Here is a 20,047-nt window from a genome sequence, read left to right on the forward strand (position 1 = left end):
CATTTTGTGTGTCTAACTCTGGATTTCCAGCATTTCAGCTTCAAGTTTAATTGTCATTCAAACATACATACATACAGTCAAACAAAACAACAGTACTTCGGGCCAATATGCAAAACAGCAACAGTCACACACAGCACAAAGTAGGTGTAAGATGTCAGTAAAATACAGTCAGCCAAAACAATATAGCCCAAGGCCTTCAGCCCATCAGTGATACATAGAAATCTACAGCACATTACAGACCCTTTGGCCCACAATGTTGTGCTGACCATGTAACCTACTCTAGAAACTGCCTAGAATTTCCCTACCGCATAGCCCTCTATTTTTCTAAGCTCCATGTACCTATCTAAAAGACTCTATTGTGTCTGCCTCTACCACCGTTGCCAGCACTGCATTCCACACACCCACCATTCTGTGTGAAAAACTTAACCTCTGACATCCCCCTTGTACCTACTTCCAAACACCTTAAAACTGTGCCCCTTGTGTTAGCCATTTCAGCCCTGGGGAAAACCTCTGACTATCCACACGATCAATGCCTCTCATCATCTTATACACCTCTATCAGGTCACCTCTCAACCTCCATCGCTCCAAGGAGAAAAGGCCAAGTTCACTCAACCTATTCTCACAAGGCATGCTCCCCAATCCAGGCAACATCCTTGTAAATCTCCTCTGCACTCTTTCTGTCATGAGGTGACAAGAACTGAACACAGTACTCCAAGTGGGGTCCAACTGAGGTCTGATATAACACTATCTGTCGGACGATGCTGAGGATGTTCTACGAGTCTGTGGTGGCCAGTGCTATCATGTTTGCTGTTGTGTGCTGGGGCAACAGGCTGAGGGTAGCAGACACCAACAGAATCAACAAACTCATTCGTAAGGCCAGTGATGTTGTGGGGATGGAACTGGACTCTCTGACGGTGGTGTCTGAAAAGAGGATGCTGTCCAAGTTGCATGCCATCTTGGACAATGTCTCCCATCCACTACATAATGTACTGGTTGGGCACAGGAGTACATTCAGCCAGAGACTCATTCCACCGAGATGCAACACAGAGCGTCATAGGAAGTCATTCCTGCCTGTGGTCATCAAACTTTACAACTCCTCCCTTGGAGGGTCAGACACCCTGAGCCGAATTATTTCATAATTTACTGGCATAATTTACATATTACTATTTAACTATTTATGGATTTATTACTATTTATTATTTATGGTACAACTGTAACGAAAACCAATTTCCCCCGGGATCAATAAAGTATGAATATGACTAAGACTGCTGTAGGTCCGACTCTTGTCAGTTTTTCTGCCAACGAGCAACTCGCTGATGCGGTAGACCAGCAGAACTTTTAGGTTCGTACTGTCCATCAGGGTCTCAGAATCGTAACAAATATGTTCAAAAAAGACAACACAGAGACTTTTGGTTTTTATATCCAACTACAGAAATTCTCCATGATGTCTTTCTGTAGAGCTGTGTCCATGAGCTGCTTTCTGAGAGAAATGTTTGTTTTCAATAACTACCCAGAGAATTGCTCCACATACACTTGTTGTAATTTGTTAATTTAATTCACTAATCACTCCCGGAAACTTGTTTATTCATTATGTTTCATGTCATATGACATGGACGATCGGGGTCTTTCCATGGCCATGATTGTTCTTGGCAAATTTTTCTACAGAAGTGGTTTGCCATTGCCTTCTTCTGGGCAGTGTCTTTATAAGACGGGTGACCCCGGCCATTATCAATACTCCTCAGAGATTTTCTGCCTGGTGTCAGTGGTCACATAACCAGGACTTGTGATCTGCACCGGCTGCTTGTACGACCATCCACCACCTGCTCCCATGGCTTCACATGACCCTGATCGGGGGCTAAGCAGGTGCTATACCTTGCCCAAGGGTGACCTGCAGGCTAGCGGAGGGAAGGAGCACCTTACACCTCCTTTGGTAGAGACGTATCTCCACCCTGCCACACTATACTATCCCAACACTACCCATAACTAAACTGTGTTACTACCTGTTACACTGCTGGTATTTAGGTCTGGAATGAAAGTCTTCCATCTCTGGTGGTGTTCGAGGCTTCCTTCATCGTGTCAGTAGCCTCCTCTCGGTTTTCACCACTGTCAGCCATGCCAGTCCCGGGTGGAGACTCAGGAATACCGACACACTCAGATGCAGAAGGATTCTTCTTTGCTGTTTCTGCAACAGTTTTGTTTCACCAGTCAGGGTTTCATGCCCTGAGCTGAACCCCCGAACCTGGAGGACCGGTGGACCACTCTTAGTCTGGCCTCTACCCTTTGATCTGTTTGGCATGGGTGACCCCACCAAGAGCCAAAGCATAAAGCCCTGACTCCAGCCAACATCGCTCTCCAGGTCATTGAGGCACGCAAGCCTCCAAACCTGATGTTGAGGTTGAGGTCCTCTGAAATAATGGCATATGTTCAGAATCAAGTCAATCACAAATAACTTAAAACATATTGTTATGAGCTTGAAAAATGCTTGTAAAATATGTGAGATAATTTGTGCAAATTAGGTTACTCGTACACCTGGATAATAAAGATTAAAGCTCAGTTTTATTTGTTACAAACACAGTACTGTGCAAAACTCTTAGACACACTCATATAGCTAGTGCAGTACTGTACTGCTGCAGCAAGGAAAACAAATTTCATGACATGTGAGTGACGATAAACCTACGTAGGAGGGAAAATGTTAGATTGATCAGTAATGATCAATAAACCAATTGTTTGACATCAAATGACCTTGCCTTGTGTCTCGGGGTTGGTTATGTCTGCACTCCCACCACGCTCCTGCCTGCCCTGACACTCCTTCTCTGCCACCTGTCCCCACGCCCCTCCCGCGGCGCTCCACCCTCGCCATTCCCAGCATCCTTTGCTCCCGCGAGATTTACAAACTCACTTTCCGCTCCACGTTGACAAACACAGTACTGTGCAAAAGTCTTGGGCACCCTGGAGATATATATTCGGCCCTCCTTATCCGCGAGGGATTGGTTCCGGGACCCCTCGCGGATGCTCAAGTCCCTTATCCAACCGGTCTCAATGCGGTGGACCTTAGGACCCAGCAGAACCCCGGACCTTATTTAACCTGTCTCAGTGCGGTGGGCATTAGGACCTGGCGGCGGAGCTCTGAATCCGCAGTGTTTCTGTTAATAATCGTGAAAATAATCACAATCACGATTGAAAATAAAGTGATCAGAAAGAGGTGAAATGCCATCGGTCATTGGAAAAGTGTTAGGCTACAGTCGATCAACGATCGGAACAATTTTAAAGGATAAAATGAGAAAGGCCCTGCCCTGATTAAAGCTACAATTATTACTAAGCAACGCAGTGGTTTAGTTATTGGGTTTTGGGTTTTTGATCCTCCAGATCAACCCGGCACAATGGGCAGTCTGTCACTGGATCCAACTCGGGAACTTCCGTTCCGGAACCCAGCGCTGAAACATATGTTTCTTAAGTGTTTTATATGCATAGAAAGGTAAAATATATATTATATACTAAGACAAACGTTTGACTAACTGACGCTAAATAATACCGGATGTACCTGTTCCCACTTAGTGAGAGAACTTCCGGTTCTTTTTCGATCGCGATCCATGATAACCTATGCACATCCTCCCGTATACTTTAAATCATCTCTAGATTACTTATAATATCTAATACAATGTAAATGCTATGTAAAATAGTTGTTATACTGCATTGTTTAGGGAATAATGCCAAGAAAAAAAAGTCTCTACATGCTCAAACAACAAGTGCTGGAAGAGCTCTTCCGGGTTTTCTCGATTCGCAGTTGGCTGAATTCGCGCATACGGAACTCGCGGATAAGGAGGGGCCGACTGTGCTTAAGTCAATTGTACATTGTGACATAGAGTGAAATGCAGTTCTGTGTAAATAGCCAACACTGTTTGAGGGTGTGCTGGAGGTGGGGGGCAGCCCGCAAGAGTTGCAGTGTTTCCAACGCCAACCTAGCATGCCCACAACTTACTGCGCCGAGCCCCTACGACTTTGGAGGGCGGGAGGAAACTCGTGAGGGGAATGTACTGACCCGTGACGGGCAGCAGCGGGAATTGAAACCCAGTCGGTGGTCACTGGCGCTGTAAAGCCATTGTGCTGACCGCCACGCTAGCCGATCACCGTTAATTACATCTTAACGTAGGATCGGGAAGGTAGGTTCCTCCCCAGGGGAGTGACCACCTGTGCGATTGAAAACAGGCTGAAGCTGTGAATCTCAGAATTGTGCTGATGGGGATCTGGGGAGGGGGAGGATGAGGAGTGTGTAGAACATAAAAGGCACAGATCAAGTGAACAGCCAGAGACGTTTCTCAGGGCAGGAATGTCTAAAACCGGGGACATGATATGAAGGTGATTACAGGGGAGGATATCAGAGGTAGGTGTTTTTTTTTTACACGAGTGGTGGTTGAAGCAGATACATTAGGGGCATTTAAAAAACTTTTAGATAGACACATGGATGATAGAGAAATGGAGGGCTACGTGGGAGGGGAAAATGTTCGATTGATGTTGGAATGGGTTAAAGGGTCAGCACAACATGGTGGGCTGAAGGGCCTGTACTGTTCTGTAATGCACCCGGTAGATTGATGGACTGATTAGGTTAAGATTTTTCTTTTCTGGAGGGAAGATTTGCTAGAGGTATGCTAAATTATGAGGGGTATGTAAGTGGGCCTTTTCCATGGAGGTCGGGTGAGGCTAGAACTGGAGGTCATAGGTCAAGGGTGAACGGTAGAATGTTTGGGAGGAACCTGAGAGGGAACTTCTTCACACACAGGGTGGTGAGAGTTGCCAGTGGAGGTGGTGGATGTGGGTTCGGCTGCAACATTCAAGAGAGGTTTGAATAGGTACAGGGATGGGTAGGGGATGGAGTGCTATGGTCCGGGTGCAAAACAGTGGGATTAGGCAGTTTAGATGGTTCAGCATGGACTAGATGGGCTGAAGGGCCTGTTTCTGGTGTGTAATGCTCTCCCTATGTTCTGGATTGGGGAGAAGTGGAGGGCATGTGTTGATGCGGACAATGTTCGAGCAGCGTTAAGGACTAGTTATGTGGTGTCACTTGTATGAGGATTGTAAGCGGCCGTGTTGGATGGACTGGGTGACTGGTTTAATCGGAGATTGCATATCCCTGTGCACGCTGGGTTGGCCGAGGTGTGTGAAGTCCGCGCACTCACACAAAGAAGCCGAGGCCTTGGTCCTTGGCAAGCCAGGGCCTGCCGTGTGCTGAGGAGGCGCCAGGATTCATCAGGGCGACGGCTTGCTCGCGACGTCGCCGAGTCCGCGGAATTCGCCCGGTGGACGAGCGCAGGCCACAGCGCAACCCGTCTGGATCGGGCGAGCGCTTGCACGGGCGAGGGAGGGCGAGGGAGGGAGCGAGTAGGAACTGTGCAATCATGCAGGTGTAATCTGCAATGAGGTGACTGGAAAGGAGCAGGTTCACCAGTGCGTATTTTCCCAGAAAGAACAAGACAGAGAAATCTAAATGAACTCAGGGTCAGGCAGCATTTATGGGGTGGGGGGGTGAGATATGACAGATGACATCTTGGGTAGAGACCCTTTATCTCAAAGCTCAAAATTATACCATAAATACTCACAAGTGTCGTGAAATTTGTTTTAATTTTGTGGCAGCAGTACAGTGCAACACATAAAATTCACAGGTTCAAAAGGTACATTTAATGTCCGAGAAATGTATACAATATACATCCTGAAATGTTTTTTCTTCACAAGCATCCACAAAAACAGGAGTGCCCCAAAGAGTGAATGACAGTTAGAACCCCAAAGTCCCCCCCCAACTGCCCTCCCTTCCACACGCAAGCAACAGCAAGCAATGATCCCCCTCCCTCCACTGGCAAAAAAGAGGCATCAGCAGCCACCGCCGAGCACGCCAGCGTGCAGCACCCCAACAGCAAAGACACAGACCCGCAGTACTCCAAAGACTACTCGTTCACCCGGTGTTCGACGTACCATAGGCTCTCTCTCTAATGAGGGAGAAAGGGGTGTCTCTGCTTCACAGCAAGAGGGGAGACATAACAAACAACTCGCTGGTTTACGATGTTAAAAGTCCGCTGCATCTCTCATTCTGAGCTCTGTGCTCAAAGGTCTCAGGTCTCTGGGCACACAGCCTTAGATCTCCCGGCTCCCATGACACACCGTGTTGTCGGGACGCTGACCTTCGATCCGCCCTTCTCCAGAGCACCGAGGTCCTAGGCCTCCAGAGGTGAGCTGAGCTCATAGGCCAAGCCCTTGTCGTGTTGGACAACGGCCAGTCGTGAAACCCTGAGAGCAGGTTCCATTCTCACAAAGAACTGAAGTCAGTGTGTAACTCCAGGTTAGGGTCTTCAAAAGAACCCTGAAAGGGAAAAATAGAGATATTAAAGTTGGAAATAGAGCTGTTCCCAAAGATGCAAACAAAGGAGTTGCTGTTTAGTGCCATCTTGACTAAGCTCTGCCATCCAGTACTACAGTACTGTGCAAAAGTCTTAGGCACACTAACCATATAAGACCATAAGATATAGCAACAGAATTAGGCCATTTGGCCCATCGAGTCTGCTCCACCATTTCATCATGGCTGATCCAATTTTCCTCTTGAGCCCCAATCTCCTGCCTTCTCCACGTATCTCTTAATGCCCAAACCACTCAAATCTATCAACCCCTGCCTTAACTATACATAAAGACTTGGCCTCCACAGCCACCTGTGGCAAAAAATTTCACAGATTCACCACTCTCTGGCTAAAGAAATTCGTCCTCATCTCCATTCTAAAAAGATGCTCCTCTATTCTGAGGCTGTGTCCTCTGGTCTTAGACTCTCCCACCGTAGGACTCTACTTCCACTCTATCACGGCCTTTCACCATTCGATAGGTTTCAATGAGGTCACCCCTCCCTCTTCTGAATTCTAGTGGATAAAGGCCCAGAATCATGTGTGTGTGTGTGCGTGTATATATATAAAATCTGACTTTTGCACAGCACTGTAGTAATTTTATGTATTGTACTGTACTGCTGCCACAAAAAGAAAACAAATTTCATGATGTGTGAGTGATGATAAACCTGATTCTGATGTGGGTCTCTATTGTGGATTGAGAGTGGGAAGGGGACAGGGAGAGGGGAATCATGGTTGGGAAAAGGGGAAGGGAGAGGGGAGGGAGTGGGAAGCACCAGAGAGACATTCTGTAATGATCAATAAACCAATTGTTTGGAATCAAATGACCTTGCCTGGTGTCTCAGAGCTGGGTGTGTCTGCACCCACACCACCTCCCCCCGCCACGGCACTCTACCCTCACCATTGCCAACATCCTTTGCTCCCGCCTTATTTAAAAACTTGCTCTCCACTCCACACTGACAAATACAGCACTGTGTGAAAGTCTTAGGCACTCTATATAGTATCTGTCTTTTGCACAGTACTGTAAAACTGAACCACTTCAAAGTTCAAAGTAAATTGATTAAAGTATGTTCGTGTCACCACATACTACCTCGAGATCAGCTTTGTCGCAGGCATTCACAGTTGAACAGAGAGGTACCATGGAATCAATGAAAAATTGCCCATGAAGAATGACAAACAGCCAATGTGCCAAAGATGACAAACTAATATTAATGATAACAAATGATACTGAGAACATGAGTTGAAAAGTCTTTGAAAGTGAGTCTGTAGGTTGTGGAATCAGTTCAGAGTTGGGGTGAGTGAAGTTATCCACACTGGTTCAGGAGTCTGATGTGTGGAATCAGTTCAGAGTTGGGGTGAGTGAAGTTATCCACACTGGTTCAGGAGTCTGATGTGTTGAATCAGTTCAGAGTTGGGGTGAGTGAAGTTATCCACACTGGTTCAGGAGTCTGATGTGTTGAATCAGTTCAGAGTTGGGGTGAGTGAAGTTATCCACACTGGTTCAGGAGTCTGATGTGTGGAATCAGTTCAGAGTTGGGGTGAGTGAAGTTATCCACACTGGTTCAGGAGCCTGATGTGTGGAATCAGTTCAGTTTTGGGGTGAGTGAAGTTATCCACACTGGTTCAGGAGTCTGATGTGTGGAATCAGTTCAGAGTCGGGGTGAGTGAAGTTATCCACACTGGTTCAGGAGTCTGATGTGTGGAATCAGTTCAGAGTTGGGGTGAGTGAAGTTATCCACACTGGTTCAGGAGTCTGATGGTTGTAGGGTAATAACTGTTCCTGAACCAGGTGGTGTTGGATCTGAGACCTTCTGGACAGAAAGATAGACTGGAGGTGGGTCAAATAAAGAGGTAAGACAAGGGATGGAGAAAGAGCTGGCAAAACCTATCGAGATCATAAGAGGTTCTGCAGATGCTGGAAATCTAGAGCAACGCACTCAGTGCCTTATTGGAGATGCTCAGGGCAGTGCAGTAGTGAGGCAGTTAGCGCAATGCTTTGCATCACCAGTAATCAATTCAATTCTTGCTTCCGTCCGTAAGGAGTTTGTACGTTCTCCCTGTGACCATGCAGGCTTCCGCCAGCTGCTTGGGTTTCCTCCCCCATTACAAAGTTGTGCGCACGCTTTGCTTACAGCTCAAGAATGGCTGCACAGCAGGCTGACCCTTTGTTGTGGCACCAACGACGCATTTCACTGTATGTTTTGATTTTTCAATGTACATGGACAAATAAAGCCAATCTTTAAGAATCTTCCTCTGTACCACTGTTCACACGTACCTGAAGATTGTCCAAGTGCTGTTTCAGTCTGTGACGATCACACAGTGCATGTGTACCGTACATTGTATTCCTTGTGCATGGTGAAGGCTGCTTATCTTTACAGTGAACTTTTGTAGAAAGAATAAAGGTGTAGAATATTTTCTAAACAGGGAGCAAATTCAGAAGTCACTGGTGCAAAGGGAGTCCTCGTGCAGATTCCCTGAAGGTCAGTGGTGAGGAAGGCAAAAGCAAGGATGTAACGTTGAGAATTTATAATGCATTGGTCAGACCGCACTTGGAACATCGAGAGCTGTTTTGGGCCTGTTATCCAAGAAAGGATATGTTGGCATTGGAGAGGGTCCAGAGCAAGCTCACAAAAATGATTCTGGGATTGAAATGGTTAACGTGTGAGGAGTGTTTAATGGCTCTGTGCTGTACTCGCTGTAAGCGTTGAAGAATGAGGGGGATCTCATAGAAACCTATTGAATATTGAGAGGCCTGGATTGAGTGGATGTGGAGAGGATGTTTCCTGTAGTGAGGGGGAGTCTAAGACCACAGCCTCAGAATAGAGGGTGTCCTTTGAGAAACAACTTTAACCAGAGGGTGAATCTATGGAATTCCTTGCCGCAGACACCTGTGGAGGCCAAGTCATTGGGTATATTTAAAGCAGAGGTTGATAGGTTCTTGATTAGACAGGGTGTCAATGGTTACAGGGAGAAGACAGGAGAATGGGGTTGAGAGGGAAAATAAATCAGCCATGATGAAATGGTGGAGTGGACTTGATGGGCCAAGTGGCCTATTTCTGCTCCTGTGTCTAATGGAATATGAAGCAGTTTGAGTTCGGTTGTATAGGAGAAATGGTAAGAGTGACTCCTGTTCCCCTTATTTAGTCTACAGTTGGTGCTGTGAATTCCGAATCTGATAAGACCGTAAGATATAGAAGCAGAATTAGGCCATTTGGCCCATCGAGTCTGCTCTGCCATTTCATCATGCCTAATCCATTTTCCATCTCAGCCCCAATCTCCTGCCTTCTCCCCATATCCTTTCATGGCCTGACCAATTAATCAACTTCTGCCTTAAATATACCCAATGACCTGGCCTCCACAGCTGCCTATGGCAAAGAATTCCACAGATTCACCACTCCCTGGCAAAAGAAATTCCTCCTCATCTCCATTCTAAAAGGACACCCTTCTATTCTGAGGCTGTGTCCTCTGGTCTTATACTCCTCCACCATAGGAAACATCCTCTCCACAGCCACTCTGGCGAGGCCTTTCCCCATTCAATAGTTTTCAACCCTCGTTCTTCTGAATCCCAGTGACCTGGGCCTACGAAACAATTCGGAGCCCTGCTGTAGGTCAGTGTGCAAATCTGTGTTTGCTGCAATAACAAGACTGGCGAGGGGGGCGGGGTGTTGTGGTAAAAGGCAGGGACCCCAGGCCGTGGTGTAAAGGTTGACTGGACGTGTGTGCATATTGGCGACGGCTGTGTGGACTTTCCACATCAAAACCGTCCTCACTGTAGCAAAGTGCACTGGGTTGTGGGGGAAAAGCAGGGACTGTTGTCTGCTCTCCTCATCCTCCCTCCTTCCCTCCGTCCCTCCCTCCCTCCCTCTCATCCTCGTTCCTCCCTCTCATTCTCACTCCTCCTTCACCTGCTTCCTGGAGCTGGTCATGAGGGAAACTCTCCCTTCCCTCCCCCCCGCCCCACCCCGGACTCTCTTTCGCCTTCTTCCTCCTTTTTCCCCATTTTTCTTTTTCCTTCCTCTTTTTTCATTCTCTTTCTCTTTCCCCCTCTCTTTCTCTTTCTCCCTCTCTTTCTCTTTCTCCCCCAGCCCTCCGTCACCCCCCCCCCCCATTCTGCAATGAAGATGTTTGTGAATATATCTCGGAACAGATTACTCTGATCAGATGGAGAGTCTGCTCCCCGTTTAACCTGAAGCCAGCTGTTCACCGGACGGCTCAGAACACCCTCTTTGTTTCTGTTTAATGTCAGAAGCTTCTCTCTGGTGCTGACCTATGTTCCTCTGGTTGTTTCAGCGAAACCAGTATATGCCAGGCTCGAGCCACGGTGATGATCTATGATGATGCCAATAAGAAGTGGGTTCCGGCAGGCACCGGGCCACAGGTTTTCAGCCGTGTCCATATCTACCACAACCCCAGCAACAACACCTTCCGAGTGGTGGGCCGTAAAATCCAGCAGGATCAGCAGGTACTGGGCTGGGCCGTTGCCTGGGCGGGAGTGGGAGGCAGGGACGGAGGGAAGGTCTACTGGGTTCAACTGTAAATTTCCTTGCTACTTCACGGCTTTGGGTGGCGGGGCGGAGATGCGTCTCTACCAAAGGAGGGGTAGGGCACTACCTCCCTCTGCTAGCCTGCAGATCACCCTTGGGCAAGGTGTAGCACCTGCCTATCACAAGTCCTGGTTATGCAACCACTGACGCTAGGCAGACAATCTCTGAAGAGTATTGATAATGGCTGGGGTCACCCGTCTTGTAAAGACACTGCCCAGAAGGAAACAATGACAGACAACTTCTATAGAAAAATTTGCCCAGAACAGTCATCGTCATGGATACCATGATCGGCCATAGAAACATAGAAATATAGAAACATAGAAAATAGGTGCAGGAGTAGGCCATTCGGCCCTTCAAGCCTGCACCGCCATTTAGTATGATCATGGCTGATCATCCAACTCAGAACCCTATACCTGCCTTCTCTCCATACTCCCTGATCCCTTTAGCCACAAGGGCCATATCTAACTCCCTCTTAAATATAGCCAATGAACTGGCCTCAAATGTTTCCTGTGGCAGAGAATTCCACAGATTCACCACTCTCTGTGTGAAGATGTTTTTCCTCATCTCGGTCCTAAAAGGCTTCCCCTTTATCCTCAAACTGTGACCATGTCATACTACACGGCACATAATGATCATGAAGCTTCACCATTCCAAAGACCCGGCTTCAATGTTGACCTTGTGGAGTTTGCACGTTCCTTGCCGTGAATGTGTGAGATACCACCCACCTCTGACGTGCGCAACAACAGGAATTCTGCAGATGCTGGAAATTCAAGCAACACACATCAAAGTTGCTGCCTGGCCTGCTGCGTTCACCAGCAACTTAGATGTGTGTTGCACCTCTCACGTGCTCCAGTTTCCTCCCATGTTCTGAAGATATGCGGGCTGATAGGGGGAGGTGAGTTGCCCCTCGCCAGTGGGTGAGGGGGCAGAATGTGAGGGTAGTTGATTAGAGAGTGAGGAGGATAAAATGGGATCAATAGAACAGTTCAGGCTCTTTGGCCTGGAATGCTATGCTGATCTTTTTACCTACTTCAAGATCGATCTAAAGTTCTCTCCCACGTAGACCTTCATTTGTCATTCATCCACGTGTTTCATAAAAATCAAAATCAGGTTTAATATCTCTGGCATATGTTGTGAATTTTTTTTGTTATGCGGCAGCAATACAGCGAAATACATGATAATAAAGACTGAGAATTACAATAATTATGTGTGTATATATACAGTTGCAAGAAAAAAGTTTGTGAATGCTTTGTGAAACACCCTGGTTTCCTTGGCTGCGTAAGTCGAGGGAGGACGATCTCCGGCCCTGCCAATGTGTGGGATTGAGGCGTGAGCCCACCCTGAACCCCGTTTGTGTAGATGCTGTGTAATTCACTATCCTGTTATAAATTAGTGCCATGAAATAACAAACAGTACAGCACAGCCAAATAAAAGATTTATCTTTATAATTCTTTAATTTGACTAAAGGGTTAGTAAAGAAAAGAACAAAAAAGAAAAGGGCCCAGTTTAATGGAACAGTCTAATGTGCACAAGTTGGAGCTCACGGTTTCCCCAAGTCACCGATCCTCCATCCGTCTCACCCCGGGTTTCATCAAATCACGGTCCTGCTCTGGGTCAAATCCTACAACCTCTTCTCTCTGGCGTCTTCCCTCTTCATCTCCCCGCGAACCAAAAAAGCACCCCAAGCCCAACCTTAGTGACCCTCACCAGAGAAGCCTCCCCTTCAATTCAACCACCCTAACTGGATGGCAGACATTTCTCCTCATCTTTTGCCTTCAACGATAACCCAAACATAAGCTGAAACAAGTCGCTCTCACAGAACAGCACAAAATGAAATACATACAGCATAACAGTGAAAATATGAGCAAAGGCATTATGTTTGCAATTACTGGGTGACTGCATTGATTGCTCATAAAATGTGGTCTGATCTTCATCTGTCACAATAATAACAAACACACCAACTGTTGTACACGCCAACAATTATACTTCTCATCAATACTGAGTACCATCAATGTTCAAAAAAAGTATGTGAACGGGGGCGGGGGGCGGCGGTAATGTCTTCTACAAAAGCTATTTGGAGTCAGGTGTTCCAGTCAATGAGATGAGATTGGAGGTGTGGGTTGCAGCCCTATATAAAGAAAGACACACAAAGTCAGGTTATTGATAGAACCTGCTCTTCTCAAGAAAGTTCTGCCAATGTGCACCGTGCCTCGATCAAAACAACTTTCAGAGGATCTTAGAAGAAGAATTGTAGAGATGCATGAAGCTAGAAAAGGCTACAAAAGCATTTCTAAAGACCTGAGTGTTCATCAGAGAAATTGTCTACAAATGGAGGAAACTCAGTCCTGTTGCTACTCTCCCTCGGAGTGGGCATCCTGCAAAGATCACACGCGAGCACAACATGCAATGCTGAAGGAGGTGGAAAAGAACCCAAGGGTTACATCACGAATCTCGAGAACTTGCTGGAGTCTCTGTTCATGTGTTCATTATAAGAAAAACAATGAAGAAGAATGGTGTTCATGGAAGGACACACGGAGGAAACCACTACTGTAAAAAACAAAACACAAGATGATGAGAGGCATTGATCGTGTGGATAGCCAGAGGCTTTTCCCCAGGACTGAAATGGCTAACACGAGGGACATAGTTTTAAGGAGCTTGGAAATAGGTACAAGGGGGATGTCAGAGGTAAGGATGGTGGGAATACATTGCCGGTGGCGGTGGTGGAGATGGGTACAACAGGGGCTTTTAAGAGACTCTTAGATAGGTACATGGAGCTTAGAAAAATAGAGGGCAATGCATTAGGAAAATTCCAGGCAGCTTCTAGAGTAGGTTATGGTCAGCACAACATTGTGGACCAAAGGGCCTGTAATGTGCTGTAGATTTCTGTTTCTTTGCCTCTACCGCTTCCTCTGACGAGGCGTTCCTCACACATACCACTGTCTGTGTGTAAAAAAACAAACAAACAAACAAACTACCTCTGACATCCTCCCCTATACTTTCCTCCAGTCACCGTAAAATTATGCCCCCTTGTTTTCGTAATTTCTGCCCTGGGGAAAAAAGTTACCAGCTGTCTTGCCTTCTTGGTCAGGGCGTGAGGGGATACGGGGAGAAGGCAGGAGATTGGGGCTGAGAGAGAAAGGGATCGGCCATGATGAAATGGCAGAGCCAACTCGATGGGCCAAATGGCCTGATTCTGCTCCTATATCTTATAATCTTATCATCTTACACACCTCTATCAAGTCACCACTCATCTTCCTTCACTCCAAAAAGAAAATCCCTAGCATGCTAACGTTCTCCTCATAAGATGGGCTCTCTCATCCAGGCAGCAGCCTGTTAAATCTCCTCTGCACCCTCTCAAAAGGACCACCATAGGACTGGTGTGGGCCTGGTGGTTAGCGTGGGCCCGGAGGTTAGCGTGGGCCCGGAGGTTAGAGTGGGCCCAGTGAGCCGAATGCCTGTTTACATCTTGTACATCTGTTAATAGCCTTTGTGTGACTGGACGAATTGGCTTCTGACATTGAGCGTGATTCTTAGTGGGCAGCGACATTGTACACAGCATGTGTCCTTTTTTAGTGAGATTTGAGGGCCCCAGCAAGGTGCTTGTTGGGCCTGTGCTCGCTGGAGCTTAGAGGAATGAGTAGGGGGTCTCATTGAAGTCCATCGAATATTGAAAGGACTAGAAAGAGCAGATGTGGAGAGAATGTTTCCAACAGTGTCTAAGACCAGCGGGCACAGCCTCAGAATAGAAGGATGTCACTTTAGAACAGATATGTGAAGGAATTTCTTCAGCCAGAGAGTGGTAAGTCTGTGGAATTCATTGCCACAGACGGCAGTGAAGGCCAAATCATTGGGTATATTTAACGTGGAGGACGATAGGCTCACCTCTCACCCTTTGACCCTCAACACAGAAGCCTCTCAGGGTTGTGTCTGTAAACCCATGACTATGTCGCCACCCACAGCTCCAATCTAATTAAATTTGCTGACGATACGACATTGATTGGCCTTGTCTCAAATAATAATGAGGCAGCCTGCAGCAAAGAAGTCATCACCCTGACACAGTGGTGTCAAGATAACAGCCTCTCCTTCAATGTCGCAAAAACAAAGGAGCTGGTTGTGGACTGCAGGAGGAATGGAGATGGGCTAATCCCTATTGATGTCAATGGATCTGGGGTTGAGAGGGTGAACAGCTTTAAGTTCCTCGGCATAAACATCACCGAGGATCTCACGTGGTCTGTACATACTGGGTGTGTGGTGAAAAAAGCACAACAGAGCCTCTTTCACCTCAGATGGTTGAAGAAGTTCGACATGAGTCCCCAAATCTTAAGGACTTTCTACAGGGACGCAATAGAGACCATCCTGACTGGCTGCATCACTGCCTGGTATGGGAACTGTACTTCCCTCAATCGCAGGACTCTGCAGAGAGTGGTGCAGACAGCCCAGCGCATCTGTAGATGTGAACTTCCCACGATTCAGGACATTTACAAAGACAGGTGTGAAAAAAGGGCCCAAAGGATCATTGGGGGCCCAAATCACCCGAACCACAAACTGTTCCAGCTGCTATCATCCAGGAAACGGTACCGCAGTATAAATGCCAGGACCAACAGTCTCCAGGACAGCTTCTTCCACCAGGCCAACAGACTGATTAATTCATACTGACACAACTGTATTTCTACATTATACTGACTATCCTGTTGCACATACTATTTGTTACAAATGACTATAAATTGCACATTCGGACAGGGACGTAATGTAAAGATTTTTACTCAAGTATGTGAAGGATGTAAAAAGAAAAGTCAATTCAATTCAATTCTGTATTAGTCAGGGTATCAAAGGTTACTGGGAGAAGCCAGGAGAATGGATTTGATAGGGTTAATGAATCACCCATGATCGAAAGGCGGAGCAGACTTGATGAGCTGAATGACCTAGTTCTGCTCCTGTCTTACCGTCTTAACCCTTTCTTCTCTGGTGCCTTCTTAGGTAGTGATAAACTGCCCGATCGTCAAAGGCCTCAAGTATAACCAGGCCACACCAAGTTTCCACCAGTGGAGAGACATGCGGCAGGTCTGGGGGCTGAACTTTGGGAGCAAGGAGGACGCAGTGCTGTTTGCCAACGGGATGCAGCATGCCCTCGAAATACTCGACAGCACGGCGGTTGCGGGTGAGTGAAATTAGACCAAAGGTGGGAGCAGAGAGGGAGCCTCGGTCTTGTGCCCATCAGCGAAGGTATGCTGTTCCCCCTATCTGCGTGGGTGCACGGCCACTCAGTAACTGAAATGCTCCCGCGCACATAGCCTTTGTTGCCACGCAGCTAAAAAAATCTTTATGTTAATAAAATTTTGAGAATATATTAGTATAGTTATGAAATTTCGTTGATATATTTTATGGTTTATATTCATTAATTCGTAATTAACAGAATATTTTTCAATTATTTTAGCAAAGATTTCAAAATTATATTAGCTCAGGATCTAGTGCTTTCCCAGTGTATATGACGGATAAACTCTTCTTGGGCTTCCAGCTGGGTACAGGTATTGATTATAACCAAGGTTTCGATGACAAACTCTGCCGTCTTCATCGAGGGTGATGCCCGGGCATGACTAGTCCAGTGGTAATTGTACCCCCGTAGTCTGTTCCCCCGAATGGTTAGTCCTCATCCAATCAGGTTTCTGCTCTCCCATCTTGTTTACAATCGAATTCCAGTTCTTACTTAGAACGAGACCATCGTCTTTGTTAGCATTCTTTTCCTCTAGTTTCATTTCAATGGCTTCCTTTACCAGGCGGTCCCAGAAACCGTTGACACAGCACAGTAGCTTCGTGCTAAAGTCAATCCTGTAGCTAATGTGAATGCCGTGTTCTGTTACCTCCAGTTTCACCACGTAACCCAAGCAGATACACCTCCTGTGCTCCTTGATGCGGGTTTCCACCATGTGTCCTGTATGCCTGCTGTAAGCTGCTCGGCATTCACAGGGAATCCTGTAAACACCAGCCCTCCTGCGTCCCCGGTCATCTTCGACCCGCGTCAGCTGTGACTTGAGCTTCCTTACGGGTTTGTGGATGGTGTTAATCCGGTATTTCTTCAGGATCCTGGCAATCCTTCCGGAAACTGTGGTAAAGGGTTTCTCCTTGTTAGGTTTCTTGGTTTCTCCGTAGGCCCTCTTAAGGCCCCGATTGGTTTCCTTCACCTTGTAGCCATCCTGTAAACTAGAGGAAAAGAATTTTAACAAAGTCAAAAGTCTTGCTCGAAGTAAGAACAGGAATTCAGTTGTAAACAGGGTGGAAGAGTGGAAGCCTGATTGGATGAGGACTGACCAATCAGGAGGGACAGACTACAGGGTATAAATACCACTGGACTAGACAACATTCCTGAGGAACTTGTCATCAAAACGTCAATTACAATCGTTACTTGTACCCGGCTGGAAGCCTGAGAACGGTTTATCCATCACATATGCTGGGAAAGCACTAGGTTCTATGCTAATATAATTTTGATATCTGTCAATATAATTGAAAAATATCCTGTAATTAATTATATGTTAATGAAGCTAAATTATAGACTTTCTAAATGATAAACATACCACAACCTTTGCTTTGAAACATCTTAGAGCTTCAACATAGTTACATTGTCAGTGTTTCAAGTTACACTGTTATAAATTGTAACAATAAACACAAAATGGAAGTTGGGAGTTCATTGCTAATAAACTACCAGTCCACTGAATGTCAACACCATCTAATCAAAACATTTTACTTTTGCCATTGTGCCTGTCAGTTGTTTTGACTGCCTGATGCTGTTTATTTGCGTTGTGAGTTGTAGTTTGTGTTTGTTTGATCCGCAAGTTTAAAAAAAAGTAAACATTTGAAAAGTGCCACGCAGTTTTCAGACCATGTAAGAGTTTCCTGCTCAGAATAATGGCTGGTCTGCATATCTGTGAACGATCGGGTCCCCCCACCCCCCCATTTGTGACATTTACCAGGAGCTTTTTATATGAAGGGCCTGAAACATCGTTGAGGATCCCTGCCAGCCATCCCGCAATCTCTCTGATGTATCACCGTTAGGAAGGAGGTACAGGAGTATCAGGACTAGGACTGCCAGCCCCTCCGGCCGTGAGGCTAATGAATCCCCTTCCACCACCAAGGTCTCATCACTAGGACAGCGAGATGTTCACTGTTTTATGAACTTATTTGTGTAATATTTTTTATATATGTTGTGTGTGATATATGTTTTGTGACTGCACCCTGGTCTGGAGAAAAGTTGTTTCGTTTTGTTAAATGATAATAAACTTGAACTTCTCCATAGATACTGCCTGACCTACTGAGTTCCTCAAGCATTCTGTATGTGTTACATTGAGCTGCAAAGGTTCTAAACTCTGTTGTAACATGTATCACTCCTTGGCACAAACCAGAAGGTGTGGATTTAGCTTCATTTTCGGCTGTACATTTAGCTAGTCTCCTTCCAGTTCCTCCCTTGGCCCCCCTGAATCCCAGAGCAATCCTCACTGCTTCCTGTTTCAAACTATTAACGTGAGGATTTCCCCTACACCGCTGTTGACGTACTGTCTGGTATCCTTTCTGCATTTCAAGCGAGAAACTTCACTTGTGAGGTTTCGCTGCGGGAATGTCCAAAAGTTGGCATTTCCCGAACACCTCTGACTTGCGCTTCCAATTTGCGCCAACCAGCTTCGACATTCGAAGTTCCAGCGCTACAATTGATGTGGAATTGGAGCAGGGGCTCCCGACCTGGGGCCCGCACACCCCTCGGTTCTTTGCAGGGGTCCATCGCATAATAAAAGGTTGGGAACCCCGGAATTAGAGCCTCATTTCAATCTCCTGAACTAGGCACATCTTCTGGGCAAAGTTCCTCGTGAGTTTGTGAACTCCTTGGAAGAGTGAATAAACTCTTCTCAGGCCTCCAGTCGGGTACAGGTATTGATTTTAACCATCATTTCGATGACAAACCCTGTCGTCTTCATCAGGGATGATGCCTGGGCGTCTCTAGTCTGACACTGGCCTAGACGTGGCCAGGCATCATCCCCGATGAAGATGGCAGAGTTTGTCATCAAAACATCGGTTAGGATCAATACCTGTACCCGGCTGGAAGCCCAAGAAGAGTTTAGCCATCATATGTGCCAGGAAAGCACTAGATCTTTTTCCTCGGAAGAATTTCACAGAAACTTTTTTTTTTGAGTTCTTCCTTTCGATAGTTTTGGCCGCGAGCGTGCCCTTTATGCGTGACAATTTTACAGTGCCAGCGACCCCGGTCAATTCCTTCCCTCTGGGTCCTCTGGTTACCTCCAACGTTCCAAAGATGTACGGGTTAGTAGGTTGGTTAGTCACGTGACTGTATTTGGGCAGTCCAGGCTCGTTCTGCTGCATCTCCAAATAAGACAACTTTTACAAGTTATCCCGTTTGCTAAACAGCGCTGACTTACCCCGTCTGCAAGGAACCCTGTCGTTAAGCAACAAAATGGAGTGGGAATACTCAGCAGGTTAGGCAGCATCTGTGGATGGAGAATGCAGTGTCCGTAGCCTCCCTTCATTAATTCTTTTAAGTATTTATTGGAGGCCAGCTCAGAAATTCCCTCTAAGTTTTTTCTGGCTCTTGTCCTTGCCTCTGGCTTCCCCCCAGCCGCCTTGCTCTCTCCTTCCTCACCCTCTGCCGCCCACCCCCACCCCTGCCCCTTCCTCTGTCTTCCCCCCCCCCCCACCGGAACGTGTTTGAACACGGCCACGAGGAACCTCGAACCACTTCTCGGCGTCGTTGTGCAGGAGCGAGTCATTCCCCCCCCCCCCCCGGGACAGAGGGGGCATTAACCCCTTGTGCTCTCTGCTCCCTCTGCAGGGCACGGGCCGCCTCGAGCAGTCAACAACGGGCCAACGGCCGAGGAGTTGGAACAGCAGAGAAGGTAAGCAGATGATGAGACGGGGCGTGCATTACGGTGCCAGCAATCCCCAGTCATGGTTCAGTTCCCACCTCCGCCTATAACAGGGACTCTAAAACTCGTGTTCTCAGTGTTGTTTGTTTATCTATCGTATTTGCCCAGTTTGTCTTTTGCACATTGGTTACTTGTCAGTTTTTGCACGTAGTTTTTCATTGATTCTGTTGTGCTTTTACTGTGAATGCCCACAAGAAAATAA

At 46.7% G+C, this 20,047-nt stretch overlaps 1 protein-coding gene across 2 annotated transcripts in view; it reads left to right on the forward strand.

Annotated features, from left to right (window-relative positions):
- vaspb (vasodilator stimulated phosphoprotein b) overlaps nucleotides 1–20,047 on the forward strand; it is a 130,039-nt gene that overhangs the window by 77,539 nt on the left and 32,453 nt on the right. For both annotated transcript variants that reach the window (XM_072269825.1, XM_072269824.1), the window contains exons 2-4: nucleotides 10,668–10,839; nucleotides 15,899–16,079; nucleotides 19,752–19,815. In XM_072269825.1, the coding sequence (XP_072125926.1) occupies nucleotides 10,668–10,839; nucleotides 15,899–16,079; nucleotides 19,752–19,815 (417 nt within the window). The remainder of the gene's footprint in view (nucleotides 1–10,667; nucleotides 10,840–15,898; nucleotides 16,080–19,751; nucleotides 19,816–20,047) is intronic.

Source organism: Mobula birostris, chromosome 10 (genome assembly GCF_030028105.1).
Source record: "Mobula birostris isolate sMobBir1 chromosome 10, sMobBir1.hap1, whole genome shotgun sequence".
In the NCBI taxonomy this organism is placed as follows: domain Eukaryota; kingdom Metazoa; phylum Chordata; class Chondrichthyes; order Myliobatiformes; family Myliobatidae; genus Mobula; species Mobula birostris.